This window comes from Anomaloglossus baeobatrachus, chromosome 9 (genome assembly GCF_048569485.1).
Source record: "Anomaloglossus baeobatrachus isolate aAnoBae1 chromosome 9, aAnoBae1.hap1, whole genome shotgun sequence".
Taxonomy (NCBI): domain Eukaryota; kingdom Metazoa; phylum Chordata; class Amphibia; order Anura; family Aromobatidae; genus Anomaloglossus; species Anomaloglossus baeobatrachus.
In genome coordinates, this window is record NC_134361.1 from 219,747,327 (window position 1) to 219,765,596 (window position 18,270).

Below are 18,270 nucleotides of genomic sequence, written 5' to 3' on the forward strand. Positions count from 1 at the left end.
CTCACTTGGTGCTTGTATGAATGGGGTTGTTGATTTCTGCAAACTTCTTTATGTCTGCCTCTGTCCGGGGACGTGCGCAGCTGATTCACCAAATTTCTATTTCAAACTTTTTTTTTTATTAAGTTTTTAGAAGATGCAATTACATAACAGAAAGGTAGAAGAGCATCAATCATGTAACAGGGAAAACGGCCGGACTGATACAATATTAATGCCACAAATAATAAATGACGTCTTATTGTAATGGCATTAAGGATCGCGGGAAGGAGTTAAGAGTTTACAGAGGATTATATAAGTATAAGGACAAGTAGTGAGCTCACCTGGGCGCACACGGGGGAGGGGGTATATATACAGTGCCTTGCGAAAGTATTCATCCCCCTTGAATTTTTCAACCTTTTCCCACATTTCAGGCTTCAAACATAAAGATAAAATGTTAATGTTCTGGGGAAGAATCAACAACAAGTGACACAATTGTGAAGAGGAAGGAAATTTATTGCTTATGTTAAACTTTTTTAAAAAATAAATAACTGAAAATTGTGTTGTGCAATATTATTCATCACCTTTACTTTCAGTGCAGCAAACTCACTCCAGAAATTGATTGAGGGTCTCTGAATGATCCAATGTTGTCCTAAATGACTGATGATGATAAATATAAGCCCCTGTGTGTAATCAAGTCTCCGTATAATGCCCCTGCTCTGTGATAGTCTCAGGGTTCTGTGTAAAGCGCAGAGAGCATCATGAAGACCAAGGAACACAACAGGCAGGTCCATGATACTGTTGTGGAGAAGTTTAAAGCTTGTTACGAAAAGATTTCCACAACTTTAAACATCCCAAGGAGCCCTGTGCAAGCGATCATATTGAAATGGAAGGAGCATCATACCACTGCAAATCTACCAAGACCCGGCCGTCCATCCAAACTGTCACCTCACACAAGGAGAAGACTGATCAGAGATGCAGCCAACAGGCCCATGATCCCTCTGGATGATCTGCAGAGATCTACAGCTGAGGTGGGAGAGTCTGTCCATAGGACAACAATCAGTCGTACGCTGCATAAATCTATCCTTTATGGAAGAGAGGCAAGAAGAAAGCCATTTCTCAAAGATATCCATAAAAAGTGTTTGCCACAAGCCACCTGGAGACCCAAACATGTGGAAGAAGGTGCTCTGGTCAGATGAAACCAAAATCAAACTTTCTGGGTACAATGCCAAACGATATGTTTGGTGTAAAAGCAACACAGCTCATCACCCTGAACACACCATCCCCACTGTCAAACATGGTGGAGGCAGCATCATGGTTTGGGCTTGCTTTTCTTCAGCATGGACAGGTAAGATGGGTAAAGTTGATGGGAAGATGGATGGAGCCAAATACAGGACCATTCTTGAAGAAAACCTGTTAGAGTCTACAAAAGACCTGAGACTGGGACGGAGATTTGTCTCCCAACAAGAAAATGATCCCAAACATAAAGCAAAATCTACAATGGAATGGTTCACAAATAAACGTATCCAGGTGTTGGAATGGCCAAGTCACAGCCCAGACCTGAACCCAATCGAGAATCTGTGGAAAGAGCTGAAAACTGCTGTTCACAAACGCCTCCATCCAACCTCACTCAGCTCCAGCTGTTTACAAAGGAAGAATGGGCGAGAATTTCAGCCTCTCCATGTGCAAAACTGATAGACACATACCCCAAGAGACTGCAGCTGTAATAGCAGCAAAAGGGGGCGCTACAAAGGATTAACTTACAGGGGATGAATAATATTGCACGCCACAATTTTCAATTATTTATTTTTTACAAAAGTTTAAAATAAGCAATAAATTTCCTTCATCTTCACAATTGTGTCACTTGTTGTTGATTCGTCACCAGAACATTAACATTTTTATCTTTATGTTTGAAGTCTGAAATGTGGGAATAGGTTGAAAAAAATCAAGGGGGCTGAATACTTTCGCAAGGCACTGTACAAATGGTAGAGAAAATATATAGATATATGTCACAAAGTGACTGTAGGATAGTGGAGGACAGGAGCTCCTATACTCTCCCTCATGAAATGGGACTCTGGCTATCCCTAACCTCAGGGTTACTCCTGATGGTGGAGATGCTGGAGTCCATTCCTGGCTATGCTCCTGACCAGTACTACTCTAATTCTCCCCTCCCACCAGAAAAGGACAGGGCAGGAGTGTGATGGAAAACAGATAAAGACAGATAAGTCAAAACTCTGACGCACTGCAAACTCACTGGAGCAAACAATGAGAGACTCTGGAGAAAAGCAAGAGCAGGAAGGTAACAAAAAAAGGTAACACAACCGCACTCAGCAACAAGTATAAGAACTACCATATAGTCTGGATCCCAACATCTGTTTTTTAGAAAATGCAATTACATAACAGAAAGGTAGAAGAGCATCAATCATGTAACAGGGTAAACAGCAGGACTGATACAATATTAATGCCACAAATAATGAATGACATCTTATTGTAATAGGATGGGGGATGATCAAAAGAAATCGGGTTAAATGCTGCGCTAAAAACCACAATCCAAAGATATATCGTGAATTCCTTTTCTTTATTTTCACAGGTCAACGCGTTTCAAAGGCATCTCCACCTTCTTCATCAGGACAAAAGTCAGAAAGGAACAGCATAACACATGCTGCATGCAGAGGATATATATATATATCCAACTGAAGTAGCCACGTTTACAGAGTTGACGTCAGCTGGCTGATGACTAAGAGTCACATGGGGAAGGCAGGAACATACAGACAAAAAGAGAACAAAGAGAAAAAAAAAAAAAAAAAAAAAAAAAAAAAAAAAAACAACACACCTATGGGGGAAGTGTTATTTGTGAAAATGAAAAATCATGGTAGAACATTATAATCGTCCTTTGAAAATAATGTTATAAGGGGCAATAAACCGACTGGTGCCAGAAAAACCATATAGGGTTATAAAGAGTGATTTATGAAAATCATATTTAAAAATTGATTATTTATTTTTATTATTCACCAAGAAGGGGATTGTATGGAAAAAAAGGTGAGTGTAAAAGGGAACAATAATAGTTTCAAAGAATGTAAATGGGTCCTCACAAAACATTTGTAATAGTCTTGGAGGGCCAGAAAAAGGCAAAAATCACTGGATGGAAAGGTAATAAAAAACAAAAAAAACAAAAAACACTTTTTTTTTTTTTTTCTTTTCTGTTTGTCGAACGCGAGGATACTGTAGCAGAGTGATAGGGAAAAAGACCTGTGCTGTGAAGGAGGTGACGAGAGTTCAACAGCGTGAGAAAAAATGTACTGCGCATGCGTGAAGCACCGCTGCAGCGAGAACACGCGGGGAAAGGTGAAATAAGTTCATAGCGTGGGAAAAAAAAAAAAAAAAAAAAAAAAAAAAAAAAAAAAAAAAACTATTTGCGCGTGTGCGGGACTCTGTCTAAGAAGGAGCCACCCTAAAATGGGTTGTAGTGAGTTCATGGTGTAAAAGAGGGGGAAAAAAGGGGGGAGGGGAGGGGAGAAATTAGAAAGACTGATAATGATGAAGGGAAAAAAAAAAAAAAAAAAAAAAAAAAAAAAAAAAAAAAAAAAACAAACCCTGCAGGTTTATATTTAGGAAAAAAGAACATATGGAGTTATAAATGTAGAAAATGACAGCTACAACACAACAATGAAGGAGAAAGACAAATATTGTGTATACATATGAAGAGAGTCAAAAATTGATATCTGAATAAATATTATAAAATGAAATAAAATGAGACGCGTTGAAGATTAAAAAAGCATAAATTAACCTGATACATTATTATTAAGGGAAAAATAAAAAATCATAAAAATATATAGTAACATTGGTTTATAATAATAATTAGATAAAATACATATATATATACAAATCTGAATAAAATGGAGAAATTACCCATATAGGAAGAAATAAAAAGATGACACTATGTGGGTAAAATAAAATTGTATATCTTATACTAAATAGATTTTTTGCATGTATATATGAATTTTAATGCAGCATGTGTTATGCTGTTCCTTTCTGACTTTTGTCCTGATGAAGAAGGTGGAGATGCCTTTGAAACGCATTGACCTGTGAAAATAAAGAAAAGGAATTCACGATATATCTTTGGATTGTGGTTTTTAGCGCAGCATTTAACCCGATTTCTTTTGATCATCCCCCATCCTGTTGCAATATCGGGGCTGCAGCTGACCACTTTTGTATTCATTTATTCCATGCTGACAAGGAGTTGTGCCTGTCACAACTGAAGCAGGTGAGTACCTGTCCTATTCCCTGCACCTATATCTATCGGTTAAAACCCTATGTGCGCTTTCTTTCCACAGTTTTTGCTATCTTATTGTAATGGCATTAAGGATAATGGAAAGGAGTTGAGAGTTTACAGAGGATTATATAAGTATAAGGACAAGTAATGAGCTTGTCTGAGCGCACACGGGGGCGGGGGGTATATATACATAAAATCTAGAAAAAATATATAGATATATGTCACAAAGTGACTGTTAGGATAGCCATGGACATAGGCTCCTATGCTGTAAATCACACCAGGGGAACTTGGCTATCCCTAAACTCAGGGTTACTCCTGATGGTGGAGATGCCTGGGTCCCGTTCCTGGCTATGCTCCTGACCAGATCTAATCTGATTTCCCCCTCCCACCAGGGAAGAACAGGGCAAGAGTGTGATGGAAAACACATAAAGACAGACAAGGAAAATCCAAAACTCTGACAAACTGCAAACTCACAGGAAAAAGCAATGAGAGCCTCTAGAGAAAAAAAACACACAGGAATAGACAATAAGAGACTCAGGAGAAAAGCAAGAGCAGGAAGGTAGCAACAAAAAAGGCAACAAGGGTCAACTCCATAAGCGCTCTCAGCAACAAGTATAACAACCACCATAAAATATGGATCACCACACCTCACCAGGCCAGCTAAGAGAAACTATAGCTGGCATCTAGCCAGCATATATAGGAGGGGAGCAGATGTGATTGGCTCCTTCACAACATGTGATCAAAGGAGACTCACAAGCAGACTAGCAGAGATTAACTCTTGCTAGCCTACCTATGCGTTAACACTCTGCAAGAGAAGTTAATCAGGCGGGTATCAGAATCTGTAATCTGAACAGAACCCGACGCCGTCATGACAGTCGGCAAAGTTTGTAAAACTCTCCGGTCCCAGCGCAGACAGTGAAATCCGACCTAATCCCATAGATATATAGGGGATGTCATGATCCAGGATCGGTATTCCTCGCTCCAGAGTTTCCCAGATTCGGCCTGGTCATGTCAGGGGTTAACTCCCATTGGCCTCGTTCCGGTTTCAGGAGACACTATACAGTGCCTACAAGTAGTATTCAACCCCCTGTAGATTTAGCAGGTTTACACATTCGGAATAACTTGGCATTGTGACATTTGGACTGTAGATCAGCCTGGAAGTGTGAAATGCAGCAAAAAAGAATGTTATTTCTTTTTTTATTTTTTTTTTTAAATTGTGAAAAGTTTATTCAGAGGGTCATTTATTATTCAACCCCTCAATCCACCAGAATTCTGTTTGGTTCCCCTAAAGTATTAAGAAGTATTTCAGGCACAAAGAACAATGAGCTTCACATGTTTGGATTAATTATCTCTTTTTCCAGCCTTTTCTGACTAATTAAGACCCTCCACAAACTTGTGAACAGCACTCATACTTGGTCAACATGGGAAAGACAAAGGAGCATTCCAAGGCCATCAGAGACAAGATCGTGGAGGGTCACAAGGCTGGCAAGGGGTACAAAACCCTTTCCAAGGAGTTGGGCCTACCTGTCTCCACTGTTGGGAGCATCATCCGGAAGTGGAAGGCTTATGGAACTACTGTTAGCCTTCCACGGCCTGGACAGCCTTTGAAAGTTTCCACCCGTGCCGAGGCCAGGCTTGTCCGAAGAGTCAAGGCTAACCCAAGGACAACAAGGAAGGAGCTACGGGAAGATCTCATGGCAGTGGGGACATTGGTTTCAGTCAATACCATAAGTAATGTACTCCACCGCAATGGTCTCCGTTCCAGACGAGCCCGTAAGGTACCTTTACTTTCAAAGCGTCATGTCAAGGCTCGTCTACAGTTTGCTCATGATCACTTGGAGGACTCTGAGACAGACTGGTTCAAGGTTCTCTGGTCTGATGAGACCAAGATCGAGATCTTTGGTGCCAACCACACACGTGACGTTTGGAGACTGGATGGCACTGCATACGACCCCAAGAATACCATCCCTACAGTCAAGCATGGTGGTGGCAGCATCATGCTGTGGGGCTGTTTCTCAGCCAAGGGGCCTGGCCATCTGGTCCGCATCCATGGGAAGATGGATAGCACGGCCTACCTGGAGATTTTGGCCAAGAACCTCCGCTCCTCCATCAAGGATCTTAAGATGGGTCATCATTTCATCTTCCAACAAGACAACGACCCAAAGCACACAGCCAAGAAAACCAAGGCCTGGTTCAAGAGGGAAAAAATCAAGGTGTTGCAGTGGCCTAGTCAGTCTCCTGACCTTAACCCAATTGAAAACTTGTGGAAGGAGCTCAAGATTAAAGTCCACATGAGACACCCAAAGAACCTAGATAACTTGGAGAAGATCTGCATGGAGGAGTGGGCCAAGATAACTCCAGAGACCTGTGCCGGCCTGATCAGGTCTTATAAAAGACGATTATTAGCTGTAATTGCAAACAAGGGTTATTCCACAAAATATTAAACCTAGGGGTTGAATAATAATTGACCCACACTTTTATGTTGAAAATTTATTAAAATTTAACTGAGCAACATAACTTGTTGGTTTGTAAGATTTATGCATCTGTTAATAAATCCTGCTCTTGTTTGAAGTTTGCAGGCTCTAACTTATTTGCATCTTATCAAACCTGCTAAATCTGCAGGGGGTTGAATACTACTTGTAGGCACTGTATGTGGGTGCTGCACCAGCATTCCAGCACTGGTTATAGTTTTGCTCTGCAGCCTGTGACTGGCTCTGGTGATATTTCCTGTTTGATTTGACTCCTAGTTTCCGTGCCCTGACCTGTACCGTCCCCGTTCATCCGTCTGTCCCAGTCCCTGACTTCCCGCTCCTGTCATTTGTTTACCCATCCTGGTACATCCTCCTTCCCGTGTTTGTGTCTCCTCCCCCTCCGGTGTTATGATTCAGTGACCGAGGAGGATCAGAAAAAGGACAAAAACTCGGAAACCCAAAAAGTAACCAGAGTGGCTGGAACCTTAACGGACTGCAGACCTAATACTGACACACAACTAGAAGTAGCCGAGGAACGAGTCTATGATGACCTAGTCTCCTCGAAACAGCCGGAGAACTAAATATTCTCACAGATAGAAATATAAGAAAAGCTAATCTGCCTTGCAGCATTCCCCAAAGATATAGATAGCCCCCCCACATGTAAAGACTACGGTGATATAGGAAAACACAATATGTAGCTAGAGAATAGATTCAGCAAAGATGAGGCCAAAACTATCTGCATAGGAAAGGACAGAAAAGCGCACTGTCTGCAGCCATAAAAACCCTAGTAAATACCAGCACACCTGATTTGGAAAAATACTGAGCCTACACAGGCTCTCCCCCACTATATCTGTACTCTGGTGTTACTGGGATTCAAGAAAAACACTGATATAGAGGAGGGACTGAATTTAGTACCAAGCATGACAAAACACAATACATAGAAGAACATGGAGCAAGGTACACAGATACTTCCAGCAGGGAATGGTCCAACTCCACCAAGAACTCCACACAGGCAAAATAACAAGAAAGTGAAATCCATAAGCAATGGTACAAGGACCAACTTATCTGAGAGAAGTTCTGGTAGACACAGAGAAAAAGGCTGGTTTCAGAAAGTCCTTAGCACACAGAAGATACATTGAGCACCGGCAAGGAACAGGAGGAAACTACTCAGTTATATAGGCCCAATGTGAATGGTCAGATTTCCAATCCTCCTCAGCTGGTTGGTTGCAATTCAGCAAGCCAACTGCACTACCAGCACTGACCACAAGAGGGAGCCCCAAACTGGAATCTAATTCAAATGTATTCACAACACTCCGGTCTTGTCTTCTGTCCCCTGTGCCCTTTGTGTTCCTGGCATCTGACCTCAGTTCTGTTTTCTGTCCTGATCTTGATTCTCCCTCTGCACTTACTTGACATCCCGGCTACACCCTGACTGCTTGACTACTCTATTGTCCCCTGGTGGTTCGCCTGTGAACTGCCTGCTGAAGTTACTCTTCTGTACTTCAGCCTCCCTTCTGCTACAGTGTTGCTTTGACTCTCTTTCACTACACTGCTGCCACCTAGTGGGGAATACGCTGTACTACTTCTCACCAGCCCTTTGTATATGAATGTCCTCTTTTGTTTTTAATTGAGGTCTTGGAAAATTGTGTAAAATCCCAGCAGAAATAATATATTTTTTACGTCAGGGAGGCACGGACTTAGGTAGTTGTTATATTTGGGGCAAATGCTTCAATTTTAACTATAACTTTGGGATCATGAACATTAGGACTAAGATCTAATAAAACATACGTGAGGTTGGGGGGTCACACATGATTGTTAAAATAATGGGTGTAAAGGAGAAGATGCCAGCAACACCCCCGGTACTAATAACAAACCCAATACTGCAAGGTCAAGAAGGCAATCCGAGCCAAGGACTAATGTTGTCCCTTAAGAGTCCCAGGTCGTAATTATGGAGCTGTTACTACATTACCTTGGGTGGATAATATCGGATTACCCTTCCCCAGCCCTGCGCTCACACACGGCAACACATCAACCAGAGAGATAAGACTGATTCTTGCCATTAAAATTAACTCTGCGGATGTACTGTAAGAGCAGCTTGCCGTCCACCGGATCCATCCTCTCGCAGACACCAAGGCTCCCGGCACAAAGGTCAATGTGCATGTTGTGGAGGGCGTGAGCCATGGCGTACACCGCATCAATCACAAACTGAACCTTTCCCTCTTGTTCATAAACCGAGTCTCTGGCAATCCTCTCCTCTCCTGCAATAGAGAAAGAAATAGTCCGCTGGTTGAATGGGCTGGAAATATAACCAAAATTCTCACAGAAAAGTGTTCCCCCCCCAAAATTCATACATTTATACAATGAACTCTTTTACACTAGAATTTCTCGCTCCCTACAATGCTCGCGGCCAGTGTAGAGGCAGCGAGTGAGGTTAGTGAACCCACTGGACCACAGGGGGTACCCCGGCTTACTCTTCAGCGACGCCAGGTACCACTCCCAGGGCAGTGATCGGGACTGTGGCAGATGACCCGCAGGGCCGGAGACAGACTTGGGTATAGGCACAGCTGCAGGCAGGTACAGGCGAGATGGTTGGGGCAGACAGGCAGGCGGGCACAGACAGGAATGGTGGGCATGGCAGGGACGTGGTACAGGAGCACAGGAACCTGACAATTAGCTAGCAGCAGACTGGTGTACTAACTAACTAAGGTCATTGTGCAGGCACCTTCCCTAATGGGAGGGTGCCTTAACTACATAATGCCTGTCATGATCCAGGCCGGTATCTGCCGCCGTGGTATCTCCCAGCTCTGGCCTGGTCATGTCAGGGGTTAATTTCTCCCTGCCTCGTTCTAGTTTCCAGGACGCTATATCTGGGTGCTGCACCTCTGATTCATTGCCAGTGATAGTCTATGTCGCATAGTGTGTGTAGCTGACTCTGTTGAGGTACCCCATCTGTCCTGCCGTACACTCTCTCCCACCTGACCTGTGTCTGTCTGTCCTCCCCCAGCCCCGTCCTGCTTGTCATACCTTAGTTTGTAGTTTGGACTTCCAAGTACTTCATTTACACTCCCTTCCCTGACTTGGATCTGTCTCCTCTTCGGCTTTCTCTATTACCGCTCGGCTCCTGACCCCTTTGTTTGCTTCTGACTCTGAGTTTGTTCACCTCTCATACGTTGTTTTGACTTCCTGTTGCTGACTCGGCTCTCTGACTACTCTGCTGCCACCTTGTGGGGACTTTGCTGTACTACTCCGGGTCACGTCTTAGTACAGCATGACGTTACTCTGCTGCCACCTTGTGGTGACTCCGCTGTACTACTCCGGGTCACATCTTAGTACAGCGTGACATTACTCTGCTGCCACCTTGTGGTGACTCCGCTGTACTACTCCGGGTCACGTCTTAGTACAGCGTGACGTTACTCTGCTGCCATCTTGTGGTTACTGCGCTGAACAATTTCAAGCCACGTCTTAGTGCAGTGTGACAGTGCCTTCTCCCTTCGGCTTTCTCTATTACCGTTCGGCTCCTGACCCCTTTGCTTGCTTCTGACTCAGTTTGTTCACCCCTCATGCATTTTTTTGACTTCCTGTTGCTGACTCGGCACTCTGACTACTCTGCTGCCACCTTGTGGTGACGTTGCTGTACTACTCCGGGTCACATCTTCAAACTGAGCCTTCTCTCATTTTTTACCAATATGATATTATTGATATTAGGTCCTTAAAAAAATATGGAGACATTTGGTGGCATTTATTTAATGTACACTCATGCATTTTGGGTAGAGGTGGTGGGAATCGATTCATAGGACTCGGTCTATTGGCCACGTCTGTTATGTGTGGTCGCTGGTCGAGAGCCCCTAGACCAGGGGTGGGCACCTTTTTTCTGCCAGGGGCCATTTGGAAATTTCTACCAACCTTTGGGGGCCGCACAATATTATCAATGTGAAAATGACCCTGCTATATTTGCTCAAACAATTAATTAACTCACCCTTACTGTGGCGGCCGGAGCAGCTTATCTGTGGTGCGGCTGTGATGTTTGGTGATACTAATCATGTTTCTTCTCACAGCTGCTTTTTCATTTTTTTCTGGGTCTGGAGCGCAGTCAACTCTTTGTCATAAGATTGGTAAATCATATACATCACATAACAGACGCGGTATATACATCACAGGAGACACTGGAGGCACATATATCACATAGGAGACACTGGGACTGCTGTATGTACATCAAAGGAGACACTGGGACTACTGTATATACATCACATAGCAGACGCTGGGACTGCTGTATATACACTACATCACAGGAGACACTGGGGGCACATACATCACACAAGGGGCTGGGGACATGTATATGCCCCCAGCCCCTCCTGTGATGTATATGCCCCCAGCCCCTCTTGTGATGTATATGCCCCAAGCCCCTCCTGTGATGTATATGCCCCCAGCCCCTACTGTGATGTATATGCCCTCAGCCCCTCCTGTGATGTATATGCCCTCAGCCCCTCCTGTGATGTATATGCCCCCCGCCCCTCCTGTGATGTATAAGTAACAGGAGATGCTGGGGAGCATACATATCACAGGAGACGCTGGGCGCATATACATCACAGGAGACGCTGGGGGCATAAGCAACACAGGAGACGCTGGGGCGCAGACACCACAAGAGAGGCTGGGGCGCAGACACCACAAGAGAGGCTGGGGCGCAGACACCACAAGAGAGGCTGGGGCGCAGACACCACAAGAGAGGCTGGGGCGCAGACACCACAAGAGAGGCTGGGGCGCAGACACCACAAGAGAGGCTGGGGCGCAGACACCACAAGAGAGGCTGGGGCGCAGACACCACAAGAGAGGCTGGGGCGCAGACACCACAAGAGAGGCTGGGGCGCAGACACCACAAGAGAGGCTGGGGCGCAGACACCACAAGAGGGGCTGGGGAGCAGACACCACAAGAGGGGCTGGGGAGCAGACACCACAAGAGGGGCTGAGGCGCAGGCACCACAAGAGGGGCTGGGGCGCAGGCACCACAAGACGGGCTGGGGCGCAGACACCACAAGAGGGGCTGGGGCGCAGACACCACAAGAGGGGCTGGGGCGCAGGCACCACAAGAGGGGCTGGGGCGCAGGTACCACTGGGGGGGCACAGATATCACTTGCAGAGCCTTGACATCACAGGGGGGGAGGAGGGACACACAAGCCTGGGTTGATACACAGCATTGGAGGGCACACAGCACTGAGGGTTGCACGCAACTCTGGAAGGAGAGGGCCACAAAGCACTGGACGGGGCACACAGCAGCAGAGGGCGGGCGCTGGACACATAGCAGCGCCGGACTCACAGCACCGGAGAGCAGGCGCCGGACACGCAGCTCCGGAGGGCAAAGGGCGTGCACGCAGCTCCGAGAGCAGAGGGTGTGCACGCAGCTCCAAGGCTAGAGGGAGGGCACACACCGCCAGGCTGTGAAGCTGCTGTGGGACGGAAGTGCAGAGCGCTAAACTCGCCCACAGAGTAAGTCCTCAGCTCGCTGGCACTGGTCAGCGGGAGAACGCATTCGTATGCACAGCAGCACATGTGCGTATTTAAAGGGTCGGCAGCCCGCAAGACGGCGGTGGCATTTCGAGCACTGCCGCCCCAGGGAATCTGCCCGGGGGCCGCAGAAAAGGGCATGGTGGGCCGTATATGGCCCGCGGGCCGGAGGTTCCCCACTCCTGCCCTAGACCCTGGTCTTACCTGATGACATCCCCAGATCTCCTTTTTATTAGCCGGCCTGGCGCGATGTCATCGGTGTGGTGTGACACACATCCAGCTACTCAAAAATAGAGCCAAGGATGCCATCAGGTAAGAGGTGGTTTTAAGGGCACCCAACAAGCGGCCACAGACGGCCGATGGACCAGGTCCTGCAGGTCAAATCACACGTACTCTAATTTGAGGCTAAAAGGATGAATTTTGTACTTAACGTAAGATCTCTTTCTCGGTGACTTCATTGGGAGACACAGGAAACCATTGGTGGCGGCAGCATACCCCCACAATCTCCTGCCTCTCCAAATGAAGCGACCGAGAAAATGTTTGCAATGGGATTTCTTGAAAAATGTTGCACTACTTAGTTTCTGCAGGTTTGTTTCATCTCTGCTGTTGATCGGCTGCAGAATAAGTTAACCAAGAATCCATCAGTGAGCTCGTTCTGAAGGGGCCTTTGTTGGTCTTTTATCTGTCTTTTTCTGAGCTTTTCCCAGCTGATTAAGGACTACAAACCACATAAATAAATAAATGTAAAAATTGAGACATAAAAAAGGCCAGTTTTATGTGAGCCCAGCAGCCAACGTCAAGGCATATCTCTTTTGTTAGGTCCCGACCTAATGCCTCTACCTAGGCTGAGAAAGCTTACAATATTATGGGAAGGCAGGAACATGTTAATAGGAAATTAAAAATTGCAATAAACTGGTGGGAAAGGAGTGCTCAGTCATTAGGCATGATCCTCTAATTGAAAATAAAAAACAGACAAGTGTGAACAGGTGCATACTGAACATGAAACACACTCTAACAAATAAACAGCTGCACTCTGAAATGCTAAGGCATGCAATTTATTTCCTTAGCAGTAGTGCATGTCTAAATTCCTGTATTCCAGGTTTGCATGCTTTAGCGATTCAGAGTGCAGCTGTATATTTGTTCGAGTATGTTTCATGTTCAGTATGAAACTGTTCACACTTGTCTATTTTTCATTTTAGATTATAGGGCCATGCCTAATGACTGAGCACTCCTTTCCCACCAGCTTAGGGCGATTTTTAATTTCCTATTAACAGGTTCCTGCCTTTCCATAAAATTGTAGGTTTTTCAGCCCAGGTAGAGGCAATAGGGAGGGACCTAAACTGCTGGGCTCACATAAAATGGGCCTTTTTTACGTGTCTCAATTTTTACATTAATTTCCTTACCAGTAATGCATGTCCAAATTCCTGTATTCAATGTTTGCATGCCTAAACGTTTCAGAGTGCAGCTGTATATTTGTTAGCGTATATTTCATGTTCAGTATGCACCTGTTCACACTTGTCTGTTTTTCATTTTAGTTTATAGGGTCATGCCTTCTGACTAAGCACTCCTTTCCTACCAGTTTATGGCAATTTTTAATTTCCTATTAACAGGTTCCTGCCTTCCCATAAAATTGTAGGCTTTTTCAGCCCAGGTAGAGGCATTAGGGAGGGACCTAGCAAAAGAGATACGCCTTGACGTTGGCTGCTGAACTCACATAAAACGGGCCTTTTTTACGTGTCTAAATTTTTACATTTATTTCCTTAGCAGTAATGCATGTTGAAGTTTCTGTATTCAATGTTTGCATGCCTTAGTGTTTCAGAGTGCAGCCATTATGTTTTACACCTGTTCACAATTGTCTGTTTTTCATTTTAGATTATAGGGTCAAGACTAATGACCGAGCACTCCTTTCCCACCAGCTTAGGGCGATTTTTAATTTTCTATTAACAGGTTCCTGCCTTACCATAAAATTGTAAGCTTTTTTAGCCCAGGTAGAGGCATTAGGGAGGGACCTAGCAAAAGAGATACGCCTTGACGTTGGCTGCTGGGTTCACATAAAATGGGCTTTTATTATGTCTCAATTTTTACATTTATTTCCTTAGCAGTAGTGCATGTCTAAATTCCTGTATTCCAGGTTTGCATGCTTTAGCGTTTCAGAGTGCAGCTGTATATTTGTTAGAGTATATTTCATGTTCAATATGCAACTGTTCACACTTGTCTGTTTTTCATTTTAGATTATAGGGCCATGCCTAATGATTGAGCACTCCTTTCCCACCAGCATAGGTCGAATTTTAATTTCCTATTAACAGGTTCCTGCCTTCTCATAAAATTGAAGGTTTTTTCAGCCCAAGTAGAGGCAAAAGGGAGGAACCTAGGCTGCTGGGCTCACATAAAATGGGCCTTTTTTATGTGTCTCAATTTTTACATTTATTTCCTTAGCAGTAATGCATGTCCAAAATCCTGTATTCAATGTGTGCATGCCTAAACGTTTCAGAGTGCAGCTGTATATTTGTTAAAGTATATTTCATGTTCAATATGCACCTGTTCACACTTGTCTGTTTTTCATTTTAGATTATAGGGTCATGCCTTCTGACTGAGCACTCCTTTCCCACCAGTTTATGGCGATTTTTAATTTCCTATTAACAGGTTCCTGCCTTCCCATAAAATTGTAGGCTTTTTTTTAGCCCAGGTAGAGGCATTAGGGGGAACTAGCAAAAGAGATACGCCTTGCTGTTGGCTGCTGGGCTCACATAAAAGGGGCCTTTTTAAGTGTCTCAATTTTTACATTTATTTCCTTAGAAGTAATGCATGTTCAAATTCCTGTATTCCATGTTTGCATGCCTTAGTGTTTCAGAGTGCAGCTGTATATTTGTTCGAGTATGTTTTACACCTGTTCACACTTGTCTGTTTTTCATTTTAGAATATAGGGTCAAGCCTAATGACCGAGCACTCCTTTCCCACCAGTTTATGGCAATTTTTAATTTCCTATTAACAGGTTCCTGCCTTCCCATAAAATTGTAGGCTTTTTCCGCCCAGGTAAAGGCATTAGGGAGGGACCTAGCAAAAGAGATACGCCTTGGCATTGGCTGCTGGGGTCACATAAAACGGGCCTTTTTTAAGTGTCTCAATTTTTACATTTATTTACTTAGAAGTAATGCTTGTCCAAATTCCTGTATTCCATGTTTGCATGCCTTAGTGTTTCAGAGTGCAGCTGTATATTTGTTCGAGTATGTTTTACACCTGTTCACACTTGTCTGTTTTTCATTTTAGATTATAGGGTCAAGCCTAATGACCGAGCACTCCTTTCCCACCAGTTTATGGCAATTTTTAATTTCCTATTAACAGGTTCCTGCCTTCCCATAAAATTGTAGGCTTTTCAGCCCAGGTAGAGGCATTAGGGGGGGAACTAGCAAAAGAGATACGCCTTGGTGTTGGCTGCTGGGCTCACATAAAATGGGCCCTTTTTAAGTGTCTCAATTTTTACATTTATTTCCTTAGAAGTAATGCATGTCCAAATTCCTGTATTCCATGTTTGCATGCCTAAACGTTTCAGAGTGCAGTTGTATATTTGTTACTGCAGACACATATCATTGAGGACAAGTATCTCACGCCTTAACATAAATATCAAAAATACCAGTGCATTTTCTCCTGGCCTCTTCTGTTTGAGCAGCAGATCGAGTCAATTTGCACTTAAAGTCATCTTCCCAAAATTCTGCAAACCATATATTGCGTCGATTGTTCTCCAGCGTCCGGCTAATAAAATACTGATCAAATCCTAAAAAAGGGGCGAGAAAAAAAAAGGAAAGTTTAGAGCCAATAATCAAGAGATATCAAACGTTATTGATGGCGACACTGGTTACTTACCATCAATAGAGGCTCTTTTTGGCAGAATAGTCACGGCGCCTTCAGCCACTTCTTCCAGACTTAGGACAGGAGACGTCTTGGACCCCCAGCTGTCCGAGCCCACCCACAAGAAGTGACCGGTCTGGTTGGCTCGCTGGGCCGCCTCTAGGACGCGTCTACGTGAAGAAAATGGATCATTTCAGTTAGCGAGAATGATCTCTAACAAAGAAACCTGACAGTAGAGGACATCTGAAGACTACTCACTTGATGTCATCTTCATTGGCAAAGATAATGATGCCTCGGGCGTTAGGTGTCTCCAGCAGCCGTCGAATGACTTTGTCAAACTCTCCAGGACGAGGCTCTCGTGGGATCTTTATAGACTGAGCGATGCAAACGCCCCCTGCAGGATAAAGCGAGTGCATGTGTTACAAGGTGAACTATATTGTGTTACTTTCCACCCTTCTGTAAGTAGCAGGAACCCACCGGCTTCACGGGAGATCTGTACAAAGGCTTCTACTCCGCTTTCTCCATAGTTGCCCTCGGATGCCAGCGTGGACACATAGTTCCATCCAAGGGCTTTAACGATGTCCACCATGGCTTGTGCCTGGTAGGAGTCGGGCGGGACCACACGAGAGAAGTAATCATACCGGTTATTATCACTGAGCTCCGGGGCGGTGGAAGCGTAACTTATCTGTGGGATCTGGAAGACATGATAGAACAAAATACCCCTACGTTACAAAATCCTGATCAGTCAGTTCCATAGAAGTGAATGGAGCGGTGGTGGTGATACATCTGCGCTCACACAGAAGCCCTGTCCTCATGATCAGTCTCATACTGTTGTGAACACATTTGGACTGGGTTCCAGTTTTGGGCTCCCTCTTGTGGCCAATGCTGGTAGTGGAGTTGGCTTGCTTAATAGAAGCCAGACAGGTGATGAGGATTGGAAATCAGGTTTCTCTGACTGGCCTATATAACTGTGTAGTGTTCTCTTATTCCAGGCCGGTGCTCAATGTTTCCTCCTGTGTTCTAGGACATCCTGAAGCCAGCCTAACCTTCTGTTTCTGCCTGGACTCATTACGGATAAGTCAAGTCTCTGTACCCTGTTGTTTGCTTCTTATTACTTGTTGTTTGCTGTTTAGGTATTAAGGCTTATTTTCTGATTTTGCTTGTGTGGAGGCTGGGTGGAGTTGGATCATTCCCTGCTGGGAATGTCTGTGTACCTTGCTTCATTTTCTACAGTATATTTTTTTTTTTTGTTTGGTACTGATTTCAGTCCCTCCTCTATAGTAGTGTTTTGCTTGGATCCCAGTAACATCAGAGTACTAATATAGTGGGGGAAGAGTCCGTGTGGACTCCATATTTTTCCATATCACGCGTGTTGGTATTTTCTAGGGTTTTGCACGGCTGCAGACAGTGCTCTTTCTGTCCTTTCCTATATAGATAGTTGGGGCTTCATCTTTCCTGAATCTGTTTTCTTCCTGTGTGTTGTGTTTTCCTACATCACCGTAATCTTTACATGTGGGGGGCTATCTATATCTTTGGGGAACTACTCCGAGGCAGATTAGCTTTTCTTGTATTTCTCTGTGTAGGAATAACTAGTTCTCCGGCTGTGTCGAGGCGACTAGGTCATCGTAGGCACGTCCCACGGCTACTTCTAGTTGTGTGTCATTGTGAGGTCTGCAGTCCGTTAAGATTCCAACCACTCTGGTAACACTCTGGGTTTTCCAGTTTTTGTCCCTTTTTTCGGATGCTCCTCGGTCACTGAATCATAACATCATACATTGATACTGTGGAGAGGGGATAAACATATTAAATAGAACAATCTACTTAATCGGGTCCCCCAGGCTGATCAAAGGGTCTTGTGACAGACTCTTGACATACCGAGAGAAATACCGCAGGTCCAGGATCCAGGATGTGGGGCACCTGAAACAATGGACACCGGAGGCCTGTGGTCGAATTTCTTCTGCGGTATTGCTCTCGGTGTGTCAAGAGTGGAAGAAGAAAATGGCTTTGACAATTCAACACAATGGGCAGCACTTTGAGAGCATCCTTTAGTGGGTTACGGTCGTTGTTCCATTTCACAAACGTGTCAATAACTCGATAATGAATAAAGCAACATTAAACATGAGCACACCATTGTTTTTCTTGTGCAATTCTCTGTGTGTTTGATGTGTCACATGACCCCCTTCCCATTGAAAAAATTAAAGTTGAATT

The 18,270-nt window shown here is 44.4% G+C and overlaps 1 protein-coding gene across 1 annotated transcript in view; it reads right to left on the minus strand.

The window, feature by feature from the left end:
* Positions 1-18,270, minus strand: part of LOC142251603 (metabotropic glutamate receptor 6-like) — an 82,873-nt gene that overhangs the window by 21,078 nt on the left and 43,525 nt on the right. The window contains exons 3-7 of the mRNA XM_075324563.1: positions 16,540-16,756; positions 16,321-16,456; positions 16,078-16,232; positions 15,848-15,988; positions 8,775-8,975 (exon numbers count right to left, since the gene is read on the minus strand). Coding sequence (XP_075180678.1) covers positions 8,775-8,975; positions 15,848-15,988; positions 16,078-16,232; positions 16,321-16,456; positions 16,540-16,756 — 850 coding nt within the window. The remainder of the gene's footprint in view (positions 1-8,774; positions 8,976-15,847; positions 15,989-16,077; positions 16,233-16,320; positions 16,457-16,539; positions 16,757-18,270) is intronic.